This window comes from Microtus ochrogaster, chromosome 7 (genome assembly GCF_000317375.1).
Source record: "Microtus ochrogaster isolate Prairie Vole_2 chromosome 7, MicOch1.0, whole genome shotgun sequence".
Classification (NCBI taxonomy): domain Eukaryota; kingdom Metazoa; phylum Chordata; class Mammalia; order Rodentia; family Cricetidae; genus Microtus; species Microtus ochrogaster.
In genome coordinates, this window is record NC_022014.1 from 80,883,427 (window position 1) to 80,901,349 (window position 17,923).

A 17,923-nucleotide genomic window follows, 5' to 3' on the forward strand; every position below is an offset into this window, starting at 1 on the left:
AAAAAGAAAGAAAGAAAAACAAAGGTATTCCAAAGGGTAAAAGATTAAGAAATAAGCACCCAGCCACCATTGCCCCTCAGCCCCTGTTGAACTGGAGACCCTTTGTTCCCAGCTGTTCTATCCACACATACATTGTAATTGTCCAAGTTACAGGTGTGTGATGGCTTCAGGCCATCAGACCGGTGTGGCCCTGACATATGAAGAAGCTACACATGGCATTTGTTACTGAAGCATAAGACGCTGAGCAGTGGGACTGGGAGATAGCATAGCCATGGAGCGTGTGCTTGGCATGAAAGAGGGGCCAGAGCTCAGCTCCAGCACCCATGTAAAAGCTGGGTGTGATGGCACGTGCTCGTCACACCCCAAATCCCACGCCAGTGTTGCGGTGGGTGAGATGGGTAGCTGCGCACTGGCCAGTCTGACTTGAAACACTAAGCTTCAGGTTCAGCGAAAGACCCTGCCTCAAATAAAGTGGAGGCTGGAGACCAGGTCCAAGTCTCCCAGAAGTCTCCAGTCCCATTCCCAGCACCCACATGGTGCTCACAACAACCTGTAACCCTGACTCCGAGGAGTTCCAATGCCTCTGGCCGTCACTGAACACGCAGTTTTAAAAATAAAAAGAGCACTCTGGAGTCAGAGACAGGCAGGTCTCTTTGAGTTTGAGGCTAACTGGGTTCACAGCACAAGTCCCAGGCCAGTCCGGGCCACATAGGGAGACCCTGTGTGGTCTCAAAGAAATAAACAAAAAATAAAATGTTTAAAATGTAAGTAGAGAGCAACAGAGGGAGACACCTAACGTCAAGCTCGGGGCTCCACATGCATGTGAGTGTACTCAACACAGAGACAGAGGGGGAGAGAGAGGCCAGGTATGGTGGTGCATGCCTTTAATACCAGCGCTCACAGGCAGACAGACCTCTGCAACTTTGAGGCTACCCTGGACTACATAGTGAGTTCCTGGTCAACCAGGGCTACAAAGTAAACAATAAGGAAGAGGAAGGTGTCTCCTGAACTGAGGCTCAGAGGACCTAGGAAGGCGTAGACTTTCTCCTGCAGGACCATAAATAAACCATAAATCTGGCAGCAGGAAGAACTGACTGGGACAGTATTTCCCACACTGACTTAGAGGCAGGATCCATTCCCCGTGAACCATGTAGAGTCAGGCTTGAGGAACTCATTTTGAAAAACACCCGCGGGAGATGAAGCAGGCTGGAAGGAGGCGGGGTTGAGCCGCCAGGTTTCAGACACCAGGCAACTCTATGACCCCCACCCACCTCTGATGCATCCCCCGCCCGCCCTCAGGTGCGTGGTGCTGAAGCTGGCCAGCCTGGGGATGTTCTCCTTCTCGCTGGGTCAGACTGTGCTGTGCATAGGCAGAAACAACACCAGCTGCGAGACCTACGGCTACAACGCCTGCGAATACCAGGTGGCCACCCATTCTTCCCCCACAAAGCCCCACCTCAAACTCGGGAGTCCGTCCCTTTCAGTCCTTGTTCTTGCCCGGATCTCTTTTGTGAGTAGCTGGAGGCGGAGCTGCCATACCATGGCGTGCCCCCAGGGGGCGCCCTGCACCACACCCCAGAGGTGCATAGCTCTCCTGGCCTTGGGAGTTCACCCCAGCCACCAACCCATCACAACCCTGACAAGCGATGGTTGCGGGAAGAGAGTTCGGAGGAACGTGGGAACAGTGATGGGTCTCTTTCCTCTGCACCCCAGTGCTGGGAGAACTCCGTGGGTGAAGAGTTATATAAATTAATCATCTTCAACTTCCTGCTCACCGTGGCCTTCGCCTTCCTGATCAGCCTGCCTCGGAGGTGAGCTACATGGGGGGCACCGCAGGGGACAGCTAGAGGCCACTGCCAAGCGTGAGCCAGGTCTGTCCCCATGAGTAAGGATGCAGGGAGCGATGGCCCATAGGGAAGACCCGCATGGTTCCCATACACTTCCCGCCCCGGGAGTGGACCCAGATCCTACCCCATCCTGCACTCCCCACCCCAGGCTGTTAGTGGAGCGCTTCTCAGGCTGGTTCTGGACTTGGCTGGACCGGGAGGAGTTCCTGGTGCCCAAGAATGTGCTGGACATCGTGGCTGCACAGACTGTCACCTGGATGGGCCTCTTCTACTGCCCCCTGCTGCCGCTCCTCAACAGTGTCTTCCTCTTTCTCACCTTCTACATCAAGAAGGTGGGAGCTTGGGACAGGCACCCGGGGGGGGGGGGTGCTGCAATCTGATTCTTCCTTCCCTTCCCGGGACCTCAGACTCCATGGTCCACAAAACAACCTGGTAAGTCCTGTCATCTCGCCCACCTCCAGTACACCCTCCTGAGGAACTCCAGGGCGTCCCCAAGGCTGTTCCGAGCCTCCAGTTCCACCTTCTTCTTCCAACTGGTGTTGCTCCTGGGCTTGCTCTTGGCTGCGGTCCCTTTGGCCTACGTGATCAGCAGGTGATGGGGGCTGGCGGCTGGGAGGCTGGTCCAGCAACTCCTACCCCAGACCCTCACAAACCTGTCCGTTCCCATCTCTCCAGCACCCACTCCTCCTGGGACTGTGGTCTCTTCACCAACTATTCAGCCCCCTGGCAGGTGGTGCCAGAACTGGTGACCCTCCAGCTCCCACTTCCTGGCCAGCGTGCCCTCCGGTACCTCAGCTCCCACGCCTTCAGCTTCCCGCTCCTCATTCTGCTCAGGTGACTCCAGACAGCAGGGACCAAGGGAAAAATCCAGTTAGCTTTCCTTCCCCAGGGGTGGTGTATACCTGGGCATCTCCAGACAGTGTCCTGGGGTGCAGGAACAGGGAAACTGGCTCCAAGACAGGTGACCTGAGGGCATACTGTAGGCCTTCTGGGCTCCTAGGATGCCATGAGGACTGCATGGCCCCTGGCGAAGCAGCCTCACCGTGCTGGCGCTCTTAGAGCGAGGGAGGGGCTGTGGGAAGAAGGAGAGTCTTCAGATAACACAGCGTGCACAGAGCTTTGGGACTGAAAGGGTAAATCCGGTGTGGTGGTGCACATCGGCGATCCCAGAAACCGGGAGGCTGAGGCAGGAGGATGGCTGTGAATTTGAGGCCACCCTGCTTACAGAGTGAGCTCCAGGACAGCCTGGGCTTCATGGCAAGACCCTGTCTCAAAGATAGAGACTGGGGGACGGGGAAGGAAGTCAGGCAGCGAAGACTGTGGCCTGGAAGGTGACTGACCTGCACTTCTATCTGCTTTAAGCCTCGTCCTGACCGTGTGCGTTTCCCAGTCCCGGGCGAACGCCAGAGCCATCCAAGGGCTGCGGAAGCAGCTGGTGTGGGTGAGTGACTGCGCTTCTGACAAATCTTTGGGGAGTGTGGAGCTTGACTGGCAGCCTACTTCGGTGGAGGCGTGGCCTTGGGTCGAAGCGGAGCTTTAGGTTGTGGGCGTGGTCTGAGGCGGGACTGGGACTGTTGGAGGCGGGGCCGTGGTGCTGCCTGGTCCTAAATTAGGGGGCCGGGCTTCGAGGTGGCCTCTGACTGCATTGAGAACCTCCTCAGACTGCGTTGTGGGCGTGGCTTCTGGCTGCGGTTTGCTTCAAGCTAACAGCTGGTCCCTTAATTTTTCCCTGCAGCAGGTCCAGGAGAAGTGGCACCTGGTGGACGACTTGTCGCGGCTGCTGCCCGAGCTGAGCCCGGAGCCCGAGTCCCCTCGCCCTCGCTCTCGAGCTTCGCGTCCGCGGTCCTTCTGCCCCGGATTCCCGTGCCCAGGTTCTCCCGGCCCCAGGACACCCCGGCTGGGACCCTCCACCAGACTGAGCTCCTCGAGCTCCGGAGCCCCCAGTGCCTCGGTTCCTGTCGCCAGATTTCACTTCCCTAGCCGCACAGAGATGTAGCGCCGATCGCCCCACAGCCCACCCCACCCCCGGTTCTGCCTCCACTCCCATCGGTTACCGAGGATCCCTAGTCTCAGGAGCCACTGCCTACAGCTGGCCCCAGGCTTCATCCTCAGGTCAGCAGGAAGAACATGAGAATGTCTACCTCTATCTTATTTTGTCTAATCCCTTCAGATGTTTTATTGAGTGTTTTATAGTGTACATAATGGTATGTATATCAACTCATGGATAAAATTTATGTACTTTTTTTTAGAAGCATTCAAATTTCTTAGGAAGGGGTTCTCAGAAGTGTTTGTATACCGCTCTCCATGACGCTGCAAGCCCTGGTCTGGAACAGGCTTCCGGGCACTGAGGGCTTTTCCATGCCCCCCACATTGTACCACCCACCTGTGCTCAGCAAGTGGCCAGGCCGGAGCTTGAGCCAGTTACGTGGCCTCCAAGACACACTAAACCAGAATGAGGTCTGGGTCAGGCCTGATCCTGAGAGTGACTTGCTGAAGTTGAGTGACATCTGGGTCCCTTGGGGAAAGCAAGCAGCTCAGGGTTCACAGCCACACCCCTGCCAAACATTGTTCTCTCTCTAGGCCTTCCTGTGAACTAACTGAGCCTCTGAGGGGTGACGGTTCCTCCCCTCCAGGTGCTCCTGGCCGGTGCAGGCTTGCACTTTGAGACCTGTGGAGAGTGTGCTGTGCAGGTGGCCCTGGAAGGTGGTATGTTCGAGGGTGCTGCAAAGGCAGGGCCAGTGTGCAGCCCGGAACTCCTGATCCTCCTGCCTCTGCTTCCCAAGCACTAGGGTGACAGGCATGGGCCATCCACCCAGCTGAGGAGCCTGTAGCTCCTGCCTGGACTTCTGCCCTGGAGACTGGAGTCTTCTCAGGTGACCACTGAAGACTTGGCAGTTCAGATCCTCCTGTGGCTGACCTTGCCTTGCTTGCCTGGCCATCACATGACCTCCCCCTCCCAAAACCAATTAAGTGCTTCTAAGTGCCAGGGTCTAGGTGGTGTGTACAGGCCTACACTCCGAGACGTGCAGAGAATGCACTGTAGTAGGTGTTCTTGGAAGATGCTGTCTCCTTTCCCGGGACACAAAGACAGGGAAGGACAGGGTTTAGGGTACTGTTCCCAGGGCAACAAGACCAGGAGGGGCACAGGCAGGCTCTGGTGATCAGTGGGAGGGAATTCACAAGCTGTCCAGGTAAAAAAATGACATCTTCATTAGCAGCTTTTTAAACGGCAGCTGTAGCAAAAGTCGGTGGGAAACAGACTCTTGTCCCTGCTTCTCTAAACCATGAGCTGTAAGGCCAGCCACACTGGGTCCTTCTAGTTCACTTTTCATCTTTGCAGTTCTTTGTTTATTTGTGGGGTGTTTTTTTTTTTATGTGTGTGTGTGTTTTCGTTTTGTTTGGTTTTTATTTTTTGTTTTTGAGACAGGATTTCTCTATGTAACTCTGACTGTCCTAGAACTCACTCTGTAGACCAGGCTGGCCTCAAACCCAAAGATCCCCCTGCCTCTGCCTCCTGAGTGCTGGGATTTAAGGTGTGCACCACCACCTGGGTATTTGTTTTTGCAGCCAGGCTCAAGGTTCACACAACTCCAACACTTGAAAGCTGAGGCAGGAGATTATGAGGTTGAGGTTAGCCTAGACTACAAAGCAAGATCCTGTCTCAAAGACAAAACTGGTCCAGCATGGTAGCACATGCCAAGTGCTCAAGAGGCAAAGACAGAAGGATAGCCTTAAGTTTGAGACTAGCCTGGTCTACATAATGAGTTACAGATCAGCCAGAAAATAGAGTAGAAGTTGTGTCAAATATACAAAAAAAAAAAAAAAGCCAGGCATGGTGGTATATACCTTTAATCCCAGCACTCTGGAGGCAGATAGGAGTCTTTGTAGGTTCAAGTTCAGCCTGATCTACTTAGTAAGTTCCAGGACAGCTTACAAAGTAAGACCCTGCCTCAAACAGACAAATAAGCGATAAAAAAAAAACACCTAAAAATAACATTGACATAAAACTAAACAAAACATCTGAAGTTGTGCCCCAAAAGACACAGTGTGGGGGGTAGGAAGGGAGCTTGAGACCTGCTGGCAACCAGAAAGCTAACCAGGGGCCCTCTGGCAATGGCACCTCAGAGGAAAGGCTTGTTGATGTCCTCCCAGGTATGGCTTTGGGGAAAGAGAGTATGTGAGCAGGAGATGGGCAGGAGCAGGGAGCTGAGGAAGGTGTGCAGTGGGGACTACATGGTCCAGGCTTGGGGCAGTTGGGACGCTGAGAAGGCGGTCATGGTGCAGGAGACCCAGGTGGCACCTTTCCGGTGTGTGCCAGGGCTTGGGTGATGGGTACCAGGTGCACTGAAATGTGTCTGCACTGCTAGCCCAGGACCATGGTCGGGAGACCCTGCCTCAAATGTAAAGAGATAGGGACTGGAGAGGTGGCCCAGCCGTCAAGAGCACTTGCTGCTCTTGCAGAAAACCTGTGTTCGATTCCCAGCACCCATTGTTGGCTCACAACCACCTGTGCTCCAGCACCAGGGGCTCCGACACCTTCTGACTGCCACAGGCTCCTGCACACGCATGGTAGACATACAAGCACTCAGGCATACATGCATACTCATAAAATGTAAATAAGTATTTTTTAAAAACTAATTTTTAAATAAAAGGGGTTTTGTTGGAAACTAAGTCAAAATGTTCTCACCTTCCTCAGCTCCCACTGGAAAAACTTGAAGAGGTGGGCATGGGATCCAGGCTCCAGCCCTGGGGGAGATGCCAGGCTGTGGGTACTCAGTGGAGAACTGACTCAAGGCGGTTGGCAGGAAGGACCTCACCGTGAGGAGCGCAGTGGGTGGGTGTCCAGGTGACCTGATACCTTTGCTGGCTCTTCCCATGGCTTTTCCCTCTGCTCAAACAGCTTCCTGATAAAACCAGGCCTCCACAGAGGGGACCAGGCTGGAGAGGCCCTCCTAGATCCAGGGTGCCTTCCCAGGGGGCAGGGCGGGACTTGAGTGCAGTTCCAGCCAGGCTCTGTAGAGCATCTACTGACACAGGAGGTGACCTGGCAGCGGGGGACCTCAACTGTAATGAAACCACCGAAGTGGGTGTTTGCTCAGAAGTTACTGAGCATGCCCAGAAAGCCACAGACAGGTCCGCAGGCCCGGGCCTGGACTGGGGCGAGGAGCCCACAGCATGGGTGGGCAGATATGAGCAGCCTCTCGTGGGGTAGCATGTTCTAGTGCTCGTATCATCTGCTTCCTTGGTGCCCTGTGTCTCTCAGACCCAGTGGGTCTGGCCCTGCTGTGGCCTTAGGATTGATAGCATGGCCTACTCTCTTTTGTTCAGGTTAGCCTGAGTTCGGGTCCTTAAGGGGAGACTTTGCCTTTCTCTGGATTCCTTTAAGGACAGCCTTAGGCACACAGCCCCATACTCTCAGGTGAGGGAGAACCTCATCCACTCTGGGTCGCTGGGAACTCATTCAGCCAATACAGAGCACAGCACCTGTACCAGGTGCCCTGTCAGTGGGGTCAGATACAAATCAATAGTCGTGGACCAAAGCACCTCTCCTCCCTGTCTCCTAGCAGGTGACCACCCCAGGGCTCCTTGATAAAGAAAACCCCTTATTGGTGGGGCTAGAGAGACAGCTCAGTAGTTGGAAGCACTGGCTACTCTTCCAAAGAACCCAGGTTCGATCCCCAGCAACCACATGGCAGCTCACAGCTGTTTATAGCTCCATTTCCAGGGGATCCAACACTCTCACAAAGATATGCGTGCAGGCAAAACAGCAGTGTACACAGAAGAAAAATAAATCATAATTTTTTTTTTACAAAGTTCCTGAATAGGCCAGGCGGTGGTGGCACACACCTTTAATCACATGGGAGGCAGAGGTAGGTGGATCTTGGTAAGTTCAAGGCCAACCTGTTCTACAGAATGAGTTCCAGGATATCCAAGGCAACACAGAGAAACCCTTGTCTCGAAAAACAAAAACAAAAAAGTAATAAAATAAAATAAAAGTCCTTTGATAAAGAAAGGCCTTTGTTTGAACACCATCTGGAACTCCGTAGACACAGCCTTACTCCCTCCCCCACAGGTACCAGGGAGGACACAGACACCTCTGGAGCCAGCCCTGCAGGGTATCTGGGGGCCTCCTGGATAGCCACAGCCTTCAAATTATCTCCAAGCTGCAGGCAGCCTCCCAAAGAGCATCCAGGGGCCTTAGGGTGGAGAGGGCAGATGAGGAAGCCTGAGCGGAGGCCCCACACAGCCCCACTCCTGCAGAAGCATGAGGCTCCTTCCGTTGCACTTCTTGGCTGTGCTGGGTGAGTCTCCTACAGACACCAAGGGAAGGGCCTTGAGGAAGTAGGGCTCAGGGAATGGGGTGTCTGAGAGTCCAGAGAAAGAACTGAAGGCAGACACACCAGAGGGAGAGAAGGTGGCTGTGTGTGCGTGTGTGCGTGCGTGCGTGCGTGCGTGTGTGTGTGTGTGTGTGTGTGTTGGGGAGGGGGCTGAGCAGGATGCTGACATCAGCCCCATAGATGACACACGCATGTATGACCATGCAGGGCATTACCTTGATTCCACTGGTGTGTGTGTGTGTGTGTGTGTGTGTGTGTGTGTGTGTTTATAGTTGCCAGTGTGGTTGCTTATGGAAACCAGACATTGAGCATTAAGAGTGTGTCTTCTTCAATCTCTTCCCTGCCTTAGTTTGGAAGCAAAGGCTCTCACTGGCCTAAAGCTTGCAGTTTCAGCTAGACTGGCTAGCTGCTCCCCCAACACTGTGGTTGAAACATGCCCCACACCACCTTTTTTGGTCGGCCCAACCAGGGACCCGAACTTGGGTCACCATGCTTGCACGGTCATCTCTCCTGATTCCGATTCCCATTAACTTGCCTGCCCTGGGGATTCCAAGCATGAGACTGTGCAGAAGAGTTTCCTTTCAAGCCAGGTGCATGCCGGAAATCCCAGCACTCAGGAAGTGGAGACAGGAAGATCAGGAGTTCTAGGCTACCCTCAGGGAGATAGTGAGTTCAAGGCCAGCCTGGAATATAGGAGAGAGCCTGTGTGAAGTAAAATAAAACATGCAGTCATGACCAGAGCCACCATCTGGTTCCAGAGGCCTTGCTATTAGGGCTCAGCCTGGGCAGGGAGCTGTCTGGGCTGTCTCCCTCCTCTGCCCAGCTTCGCTTACCCCTCTCCTCTTTTACAGCTGCCTGCAGCTTCTCAGGGGAGCCAACAGAAGGTGAGTAGCCCCCACACTGCAGGGGGAAGGAACTAGCTGGGGGCACCTCGGCCAGAGGTGCACACTTGTGGCAGGTGTCTTGACCAGAAAGAGGTTACTAATGGTGAGGAAGGGGTAAGGGGGGACCCAGATGGATAACTCTGGCTCCACCCCTGCAGGACTGGGTGAGGCCATTAGGAGGCCTCTGGGGCGCATGGAGAGAGGAGGAAGTTTGCAGAGTGTGAAGAGGAGGGGTCCTCAGCAGCTGTGTTCCAGTCACAAGGCCCCAGGTCCTCACAGGGAGGAGAATTCCCCTGCCCCAAGGCCCACAGCTCTGCTTGATGGGTGGGATCCAGAGAAGGCCAGGAAATTCTAGGGTGTTCTTTCTAGGAGGGGAGTAGGGAGGGGAGGGAGTAGGGAGGACTTAGACATTAAGTTTTCTTGTTCTGGAAGCAGCTGAGAGTAACTGTTCTCTCTCTCTTTCTTAATATATGGGGGGGGAGTGTGCACGTGCATATGTGTATAATATATATACATGTATAGTGTGTAGTATATACATGTCTAGTGTATAATACATGTCTAGTGTATAATGTATGTGCATGTATAGTGTGTAATGTATACATGTCTAGTGTATAATGTATATGCATGTATAGCGTGTGATATATACATGTGTGGTGCATAATATATACATGTATAGTGTCTAATATATACATGTATGACATGTAATATATACATGTATAGTGTATTATATATAAGTATGGTTGTAGTATATACATGTATATACTACATGTATATATGTGTGTGAAATATATGTGTATCATGTGTAATGTATACACATATATAGTGTGTGATATATATGCATGTATAGTCTGTAATATATATATATATACATGTCTTTCTGTCTCCCTTCTATTCCTCCCTTTTTTGTCTCCCCCTTCTCTTTCTCCTTCCCTGCCCCCTCCTCTCTCCTCTTTTCCTCCCCAACAGCCCAGGTACAGAGCCAGGGAGGAAAGGGAGTCAGGGAAAGACCACAGTCCCTGGCTTATTCCATCTTTCTCTTTGCTTCCTCCCCTGCCCCTCCTACCTGGACCTTCCCTTGGCACTCAGCCTCATCTCTGTGCCCCTCGGGGTGAGGCAGGCAGTCACCTCCATGCCTTGTCCGCCACCTTGCGTCCCTGGGCATCCCCTTCTGTTCTGCTTAAGGAAGGGTGCAGGGTGGTGTTGACGAAGGTCTCAGTCGGATGAGGCACAGACCAAACTACCATTTCCTCATTTCTGTAAAAAAGAAAAAGGTTATTAGTGTCATAGCTAAAAAAAGAGCTGGTGTCTGGTTCTCAGGAAAGTACCTGGGTAGAGGCAATGCTGCCTTCCTGTCCCCTCGGCCCATGGCCTCTGCTCAGCTCTGCTGGTGGGGTCCTACAGAGGAGGCTTCTGAAGGCTGACTGATCCTTTGTTCCTTCACAAATCTTCTCAGAGGACGTTTGGTTGCTGGCACTGTTGCCGGCCACAAGGGTAAAACAGGTACAGAAAGAGAAGCCACTCTTCCTGCAGGGACAGAGGGCGAAAGTGAACAAGAACTCTGTGCTGTTAGAATCAAGAGCATCGGTGGACATGCGGGTCCGCGACCATCATCCCTGGGAGTTAGAGGCAGGAGGCTCAGAGGGGCAAGGTCATCCTCAGCAAGGTGGAGGCAAGCCTGGGCTACAGTAAGACCCTATCTTTAAAAGAAAAGGGGGAGGGAGGTGGTACCAGTCCTGGTGGCACACCTTTAATTCTAGCACTTGGGAGGCAGATGCAGGAGGATCTCTGTGAGTTCTGAGCCAGTGTGGTTTACATGGTGAGCTTCAGGACAGCCAGGGCATCATAGTGAGACCCTGTCTCAACAAACAAAAGCAGAACAAAATGACAGAACCCAGCAGCTGCCCCCGCAGCAGGCGCATGTAGAGAGGGATCTTTTCTGTTTCCGCCTCAGGACGCCAACTGTGCTGTCTTAGCGTGCTTCCAGTCCCCGCGTATGCAAACCAAGCTTCTATTCCGGGCCGCCAAAATGGAAATGAGAGGGACCGTTTTCTCTTTTCACTTTTATAAGTCAAGCTCATTGCTCTTCAGGAAGGGAGCAGAAAAACAAACAAACATGTAACCACAGTTGGGCCCTCAACTCCTTTCCCACCCAGTGAGACAGAGTCCAGCCCCAAACACCTTCCTTACACACTAATAAGACCTGTTATCCCCAAAGGTCAAATGACAGGAGTCTTGTTAAAAGTCTGCCAGATGGAGACCAGAGAAGGTCTGGCAGTGGCGTTAGGTCTGATATCCCAAAATAGAAATCTATTTTGATTAAAAAAATCCAAAAAACAAAAAACCTCCTCACAATGTTTAAAAAGCTACAGGAAAGCCAGGCGGTGTTGGCACACGCCTTTAATCCCAGCACTTGGGAGACAGAGGCAGGCGAATCTCTGTGAGTTTGAAGCCAGCCTGGTCTACAGAGTGAGTTTCAGGACAGCCAGGACTGGAAACCCTGTCTCATAAAACCAAAACACAGGTTGGGGCAGGTGTCTCCAGAACTTGTCCTCTTTCCAGGGGCTGCTCTTGTCCCAGCTGGTCACTCCCTGCTGTGGGGTGTGGAATGGGGTCCCTGGCCTCAGCACTCAGCTGAAGTGCAGTAGACACAAGTTCCCCTGAGGCAGAAATTAGGATCTGAAAGAAAGTGGGTACAGTGGTTAGAAACTTGGGGAGTCCTGGGCTTGGAGCCTCTCCACGGGAGTTTTTCTTCTCTCTATTTTCTTGCAGAGGGTGGAGGTTTCAAGGCAGGGTTTCTCTAGCTGTCCTGGAACTCACTCTGTTGACCAGGCTAGCCTTGAACTCAGAGATTCACCTGACTCTGCCTCCTGAGTACAGGGATTAAAGCTGTGTGGCCCACGGGTACTGTACAGTGTCCAGGCCTAGTAGAGCAAGGGCAACCTATATGGTCGGGAGTCTGGGATGTTAATTATCTCCTCCTCTTCTTCTTTGAGACAGGTTTCGTTGTGTAGTTTTGACTGTCCTGGAACTATCTATGTAAACTATGTACACAAGGCTGGCCTTAAACTCACAGAGATCTGCCTGCCTCTGCCTCTCAAAGGCTGAGACCATGCCTTCTCTCTCTTCCCCCCCCCACCCCCGTGTGTGTGTGTGTGTGTGTGTGTGTGTGTGTGTCTATGTCTGTGTGTGTGTCTGTGCACCAATGCATGCAATATGCACAGAACCCAGCAGAGGGTTTGGATTCCCTCTGGGAGTGGAGTTACAGGCAGTTGTGAGCCACTGTGTGACTCTGAGCGGCAAGCATTCTTAACCACTGAGCCGTCTCCCCAGCCCTCAAAGCGTACTTACACAGCAGTTTCCCTCCCGTCCGACTCCATGGCACGGAGTCATGTCATATTGGCGCTATGGCATGGAGAAATGGGTGGGGCTCATTTCTTCCTCTTGCCCTCACTGGAAATGAGACTGAAGACCTTGCCCATGCCTGGCTCAGGCTCTGCCGTGGCATGACGCCTCTAAAGCCTCGTTTATCCTCAGATCAGATCATACCCCTGGCACAGACCATGTTCCACTGTTAGGATTTGCAGGTGTTTCCCCCTCTGGGTAGCTGTGACCGGAGCTGCCCTGACATGTGTGTGACGGATCCGTCCAAGTCTGTCTTTGATTCTGTTGGGATGTGTCCTGGAGAATACCTGCTGAGCTGTCACTAATTCTTTTAACTTCCCCCACCTTTGTTATGGTGCTGGAGACTGAACTCAGGGTCTTAGAATCGATAGCTAGTCTTGTATTCTACCACTGAGATACACTCTCAACACCTATGTTTACACTTCTTTAACAAAAAACCTATTTATGGGGCTGGAGCGATGGCTCAGTGGGTTAAGAGCCCTGGCTGCTCTTCCAGAGGACCTGGGTTCAATTCCCAGCACCCACATGGCAGCTCACAGCTGACTGTAACCCCAATTCCAGGGGATCTGACAACCTCACACAGACAGACATACAGGCAGGCAAAACACCAATGCACACAAAATAAAAATAAATAAATCATTTAAAAATTTTTAAATTTATTTGCTTATGTGTGTATGTATCTGTATGAGTTTTGGTGAACCACCTTTGCGCAGGTGCCCTTGGAGGCCAGGAGAGAATGTCCATCCCCCAGTCCTGAAGTTACCGGTAGTTGTGAGTTGACTGACTGATACAAGCCAGAAACTAAAACCCAAACCTCCTAGGACTGCTCTTGACCTCTGGGTCTCTGTCCAGCTCCAACTATTTAACTTTTTGAAGAATTATCAAACCAGAGTTTTAAAGTACTTGGTCCATCTTGGTTTCTTTCTTTCCCTGACTTGCTCACCTCCCAGACATCACCATTGCCTACAAAGTGCTGGAAGTTTACCCTCAAAGCCGCTGGGTGCTTATAACCTGCTACAGCCCTGAGGCACCCCGGCCCATCACTTACTCTCTCATGGCTAGCCGAGGGGTCCTGGTGGCAACAAGGGTTGTGCGTGATGACAAGCCAGCCTCCTTCAACATCAACATCACGCTCAAGTCCAGCCCAGACCTGCTCACCTACTCCTGCCGAGCGTCCTCTGATCTGGGCACCTATGGGCCCAGCAGCTGGCTGCAGATGTACTGGGAGCTGTGGACCAGTGAGTACAGAGGGTGCAGGCTGGTGAGGCTGGTGGGATGTGGATCCGTAGAGGGGCTGGGGATGGGATGGTGGACTTTGGGATGGGGGAGACAGGAGAAGGCGGCAGAGTGGGGACAGAGGGCAGAGCAGACTGCCTGCCTCCAAGGCTGTGCCCAGTCCGTGGGTGACCAGAGAGCACAGTCTTCCGGCAGGGGCCAGAAGGTTCAGTGGATCTGACTGGAGCTGCTCATAAAGGCATTGCTGTTAATTGTCTCATCCACACCCTGGGGAGGCAGTCAGGTTCCTCACTGCCATTGTGGAAGTCAACGTTCTCTGAGGTCGAGGGTGTTGCTTAGACAACCCGTAGTGACCACATCTGCTTTCATCTCCCACGCTACCCCCCGCAGACCTTTCTTTCTTCCCTTTCCACCCAAGCCGTCACTCTCTGTTAATAGGAACGAGGAAGTGTTGCTGGCCTCCACGAGTCCAGCATCCTCACCCTCCAAAAACACCAAGGCCAAGAGCCTAAAAGCAGGCGCCCAGGGTCTGAAGCCCAGCATGTGGAAGGCTGGGATTGCCTTGTGAGCTGGCTGTGGGGTCTCGAACACGTCTCTCCGTGTCTGGGTCTCAATTGCTTTGCCGGGGAGGGGGGTGGGCTTAGGAAGGTGCAAGGGAGGTGACACTCGGCACTGATGGGGCTAAATGCAGGCATGGGACAGTTAGCTTCTGGTCAGCAGGGTTGCTCAGCGGAGTCCTCAAGACCCCAGCACCTCCATTCTTCTAAGCGGTGGCCTGTGTCTGGAGGAGCTTGCCATCCTGTGCCACAGTTCGCACCTTTAATAGCTAGGCCAGAGGCCTGTTGGGCGAGGTGAGCGCCCAGTCACTGAGCTACATCCCCAGCCTAGCTTACAGATTTATTCATATTTTCTGGATATGAGGGCTTTGCCTCTGTGTCTGTGCTCCACATATGTGTAGTGCCACGGAGGCCAGAGGAGGTTGTCGGGGCCCCTGGAAGTGTAGTTATAGAGAGTTGTGGGCCGCCTTGTTGGAGCCGAAAACCAGACTGGAGTCTTTGAAAGCAGCAAGCACTTTTATCTTTTGTTTCTTTTCTTTTCCTTCTTCTTTTTTTCTTTTCTTTTTCTTGAGACAGGGTTTCTCTTTGTATCCCTGGCTGTCCTGAAACTCACTCTGTAGACCAAACTGGTCTTGAACTCAGAGATCCAGCTACATCTGTGGCCCCCATCCCGGGTGCTGGTAAAGTCTCACATTGTAGCCCAGGTTGATCTTGAATTTGCAGTGTAGTCCAGGCTGGCCTTAAATTAACGGGTGTTTCCAACTGTTTTTGTTTGTTTGTTTGTTTGTTTCTTATTTTTTAATTAAAAGATTTTTGTTTGTTTATTTTTGAGGCAGGGTCTCTCTACATAGCTCTAGTTGTTCTGGAACTCACTTATGTAAACCAGATTGGCCTCAAACTCAGAGATCCGCCTGCCTCTGCCTCCCAAGTGCTGGGCTTAAAGGCGTGTGCCACCATGGCCTGTTTATTGTGTGTAGTTGTTTTGTTTTTTGTTTTTTTGGGTTTTTTGTTTGTTTGTTTGTTTGTTTGTTTTTTTGAGACAGGGTTTCTCTGTAGCTTTGGAGCCTGTCCTGGAACTAGCTCTTGTAAACCGGGCTGGCCTCCAACTCACAGAGATCCACCTGCCTCTGCCTCCCGAGTGCTGAGATTAAAGGCGTGCACCACCACCGCCCGGCTTTGTGTGTGGTTTTTAAGGTGTCTTTGGAGGCCAGAGTCATCAGGCCCCCTGGAGTCAGACTTACAATGGTTGTGAGCCACACACCAAGGGTGCTGGGTCCCTACAGGAGCAGGAAGCGGTCTCAGCAGCTGAGACATCTCTCTAGCCCCGTATCCTATTTATTTATTATTTATTTATTCTCTCTCAGATTCCTGAGGGCTAGGATTTCAGGCGTGTGCTGCCAGGTCACTAAGAACTTAGAAAGCGGGCTGCCTGAGAATCCTGCTTGCTGTCTACTCAGTGTTAGCTTGGTGATGTGGAACCTAGCTCTTATGAGTCCATTTTTATTTTTAGCCTGGTCCCTGCAGGAGTTTAGTCCAAAACAATTTTTAAAATTACCCAATGATGTCAGGCGGTGGTGGTGCACGTCTTTAATCCCAGTGCTCAGGAGGCAGAGGCTGTCGGATCTCTGAGTTCAAGGCCAACCTGGGCTACAGAGTGAGTTCCAGGACAGTCAGGGCTACACAAACAAAACAAACACAAAAAATTGTTTATTTTTTTCCAGCCAGGGTTTCTCTGTGTAGTCCTGGCTGTCCTGGAACTCACGCTGTAGACCAGGCTCGCCTCTATTTCACGGAGATCCGCCTGTCTCTGCCTCCCAAGTGCGGAGATTAAAGGTGTGTGCCACCACTGCCCCGCAAATTTTGTTATATCATTGTTCCTCTTTGTTTGTTTGTTTGTTTGTTTTTTGAGACAGGGTTTCTCTGTAGCTTTTTGGAGCCTATCCAGGGACTCGCTGGAACTCACAGAAATCCGCCTGTCTCTGCCTCCCGAGTGCTGGGATTAAAGCCGTGTACCACCACCACCACCTGGCCCAAATGATTTTTTTAAAAAATATTTTAAAATGGAATTGTATAGTATATGCTGTAAGCCACCTATTAGCCTAGACAAGCAGGGCAGAGGGCAATCTGGCAAACTGTCAGGGGAAGGTGTCAGTCACAGCTATGTCTCTGGGTTCCTTTGACAGATATAGAGAAGGATGCATTGGGCGTCTGAAAGTTTCTGCATCTCACCTGTGCTGCCTGTCTTTCCCTCCCTGTCAGAGCCCGTGTCCCAGCTGCAGGCTGACTTCACCCTGCGTGATGGGAACTCAGGCCCCACAGCAGAACTGTCCTGCCTGGCATCCTCAGGCAGTCCACCCATCATCTACCGCTTGGTCGGGAATGACGGGCGTATACACGCACAGCAGAGACCCCTCCACGGGAAGCCTGCCAACTTCTCCATCCCCCTGTCCCAGACGTTTGGCTGGTTCCGTTGCGAAGCTGCAAATGGTGTCAGTGTTGAGAGCAGCGCCAGCGTGCTGCTGCCCCCAGGTGAGAAGGCCCTTCCAGACCCGGGGAGGGGGGGGAGCTGCAGTGTGTCCAGGAAGGTGGCCAGGGCTGGGGAAGGGCTGGACCTGGCCACTGCCCAGGGCACGATGGGCCTGAGGATGCTGCATGCCTCCTTTGCCCCTGGCCTACCAGGAGCCCAACCCACACTCCTTCCCACCCCACAGGGGAGCTGCCCCTGACACCCACCTGCATTCTGGCCGGCAGCCTGGTCTCCATTGCCGCCATTAGTTACGGGATGCTGAGGTCAACCAGGTAATAACCACGGGAGCCTGACGTTGGGCGAGAGGCCAACCACCCCCTTCAACAGCCAGGGTCCTAAGTGGGAACAGCAGGTTAGTCTTATGAGATGGGTTGTCATCGAGATACAGCAAGGATCCAGCCTGAAGCCGCTTATTAAAGCCAAAAGCCTACAGTGTCTAGCATGTTCCTTTCACACCCCACCCTAACCCGGGCTCTCAGCCGACTTCTGGTGGGGGACTTCCCTATGGGTCTCATGAAGCCTCAAGGGACCAGAGTGAGTCAGGGGCTTCTGGCCTGCATAGCCCCCCACAGCGGTCCCACCAGCCAACCTTTCTGCAAAGGTGAGGCCTCCCAAGTTCCCCTCTCTAAGCCTTCACATCTCTGACATGTACAGTGGCCAGGGCCTCTGTGTGGTCTGACTCCAGGTACCACAGATCTCTGAGCAGATCTTTGGGTGGTGGTCAGTTCTGTCTCCGTGAACATCTCAGCTTGACCCCTGTTGGAGCTCCTGGTTCCTCCTCCCAAGACTATCCAGAGGTTAGACTCTCGGGAGGGTATGTCACCTCTCTGAGACTCATTGTTTTCCTCTATAAAATGGGAGTACAGAGGCCTACCTAGCTCCTGACCGTGTGACCAGGGGCCAGCGAGTAACCTCTTGGTGATTCAATGCCTTTAGTGGCTTGAGTAAGAAGCTCACTGATGCTCTTGAAACCATAAGATTGGGTGAGTCTGCATGACCTGGACTGTGGACTCCCTTGTCATCAGGTTGTGACCAGAAGACAGAGTCCCCAGGCTTGCCTCCCTGCCTACACAAGAATTCACCACTGCTGCCTGGCGGTGGTGGCACACACCTTTAATCCCAGCACTCGGGC

At 52.7% G+C, this 17,923-nt stretch overlaps 2 protein-coding genes across 2 annotated transcripts in view; both read left to right on the top strand.

The window, feature by feature from the left end:
* Positions 1-4,076, top strand: part of Tmc8 (transmembrane channel like 8) — a 12,821-nt gene extending 8,745 nt beyond the window's left edge. Inside the window, exons 7-13 of the mRNA XM_005350941.2 lie at positions 1,300-1,423; positions 1,714-1,811; positions 1,996-2,179; positions 2,309-2,439; positions 2,523-2,681; positions 3,210-3,288; positions 3,583-4,076. Of these exons, the coding sequence (XP_005350998.1) occupies positions 1,300-1,423; positions 1,714-1,811; positions 1,996-2,179; positions 2,309-2,439; positions 2,523-2,681; positions 3,210-3,288; positions 3,583-3,843 (1,036 nt within the window). The 3' untranslated portion in view covers positions 3,844-4,076. The remainder of the gene's footprint in view (positions 1-1,299; positions 1,424-1,713; positions 1,812-1,995; positions 2,180-2,308; positions 2,440-2,522; positions 2,682-3,209; positions 3,289-3,582) is intronic.
* Positions 4,077-6,568: 2,492 nt separating this feature from the next.
* On the top strand, positions 6,569-17,907 carry C7H17orf99 (chromosome 7 C17orf99 homolog). Its single transcript, XM_026780747.1, has 6 exons — positions 6,569-6,681; positions 7,921-8,149; positions 9,037-9,069; positions 13,422-13,709; positions 16,524-16,793; positions 16,976-17,907. Exons 2-6 carry the CDS (start codon positions 8,113-8,115, stop codon positions 17,065-17,067), a joined length of 720 nt encoding a protein of 239 aa, XP_026636548.1. The 5' UTR covers positions 6,569-6,681; positions 7,921-8,112; the 3' UTR covers positions 17,068-17,907.
* Positions 17,908-17,923: the final 16 nt, after the last annotated feature.

Coding starts and splice junctions, on each gene's coding strand:
- C7H17orf99 (XM_026780747.1), top strand. CDS start 8,113: ATGAGGCTCCTTCCGTTGCACTTCTTGGCTGTGCTGG. Junction 9,070..13,421: donor CTCAGGGGAGCCAACAGAAG/GTGAGTAGCCCC, acceptor CTCACCTCCCAG/ACATCACCATTGCCTACAAA. Junction 13,710..16,523: donor GTACTGGGAGCTGTGGACCA/GTGAGTACAGAG, acceptor CCTCCCTGTCAG/AGCCCGTGTCCCAGCTGCAG.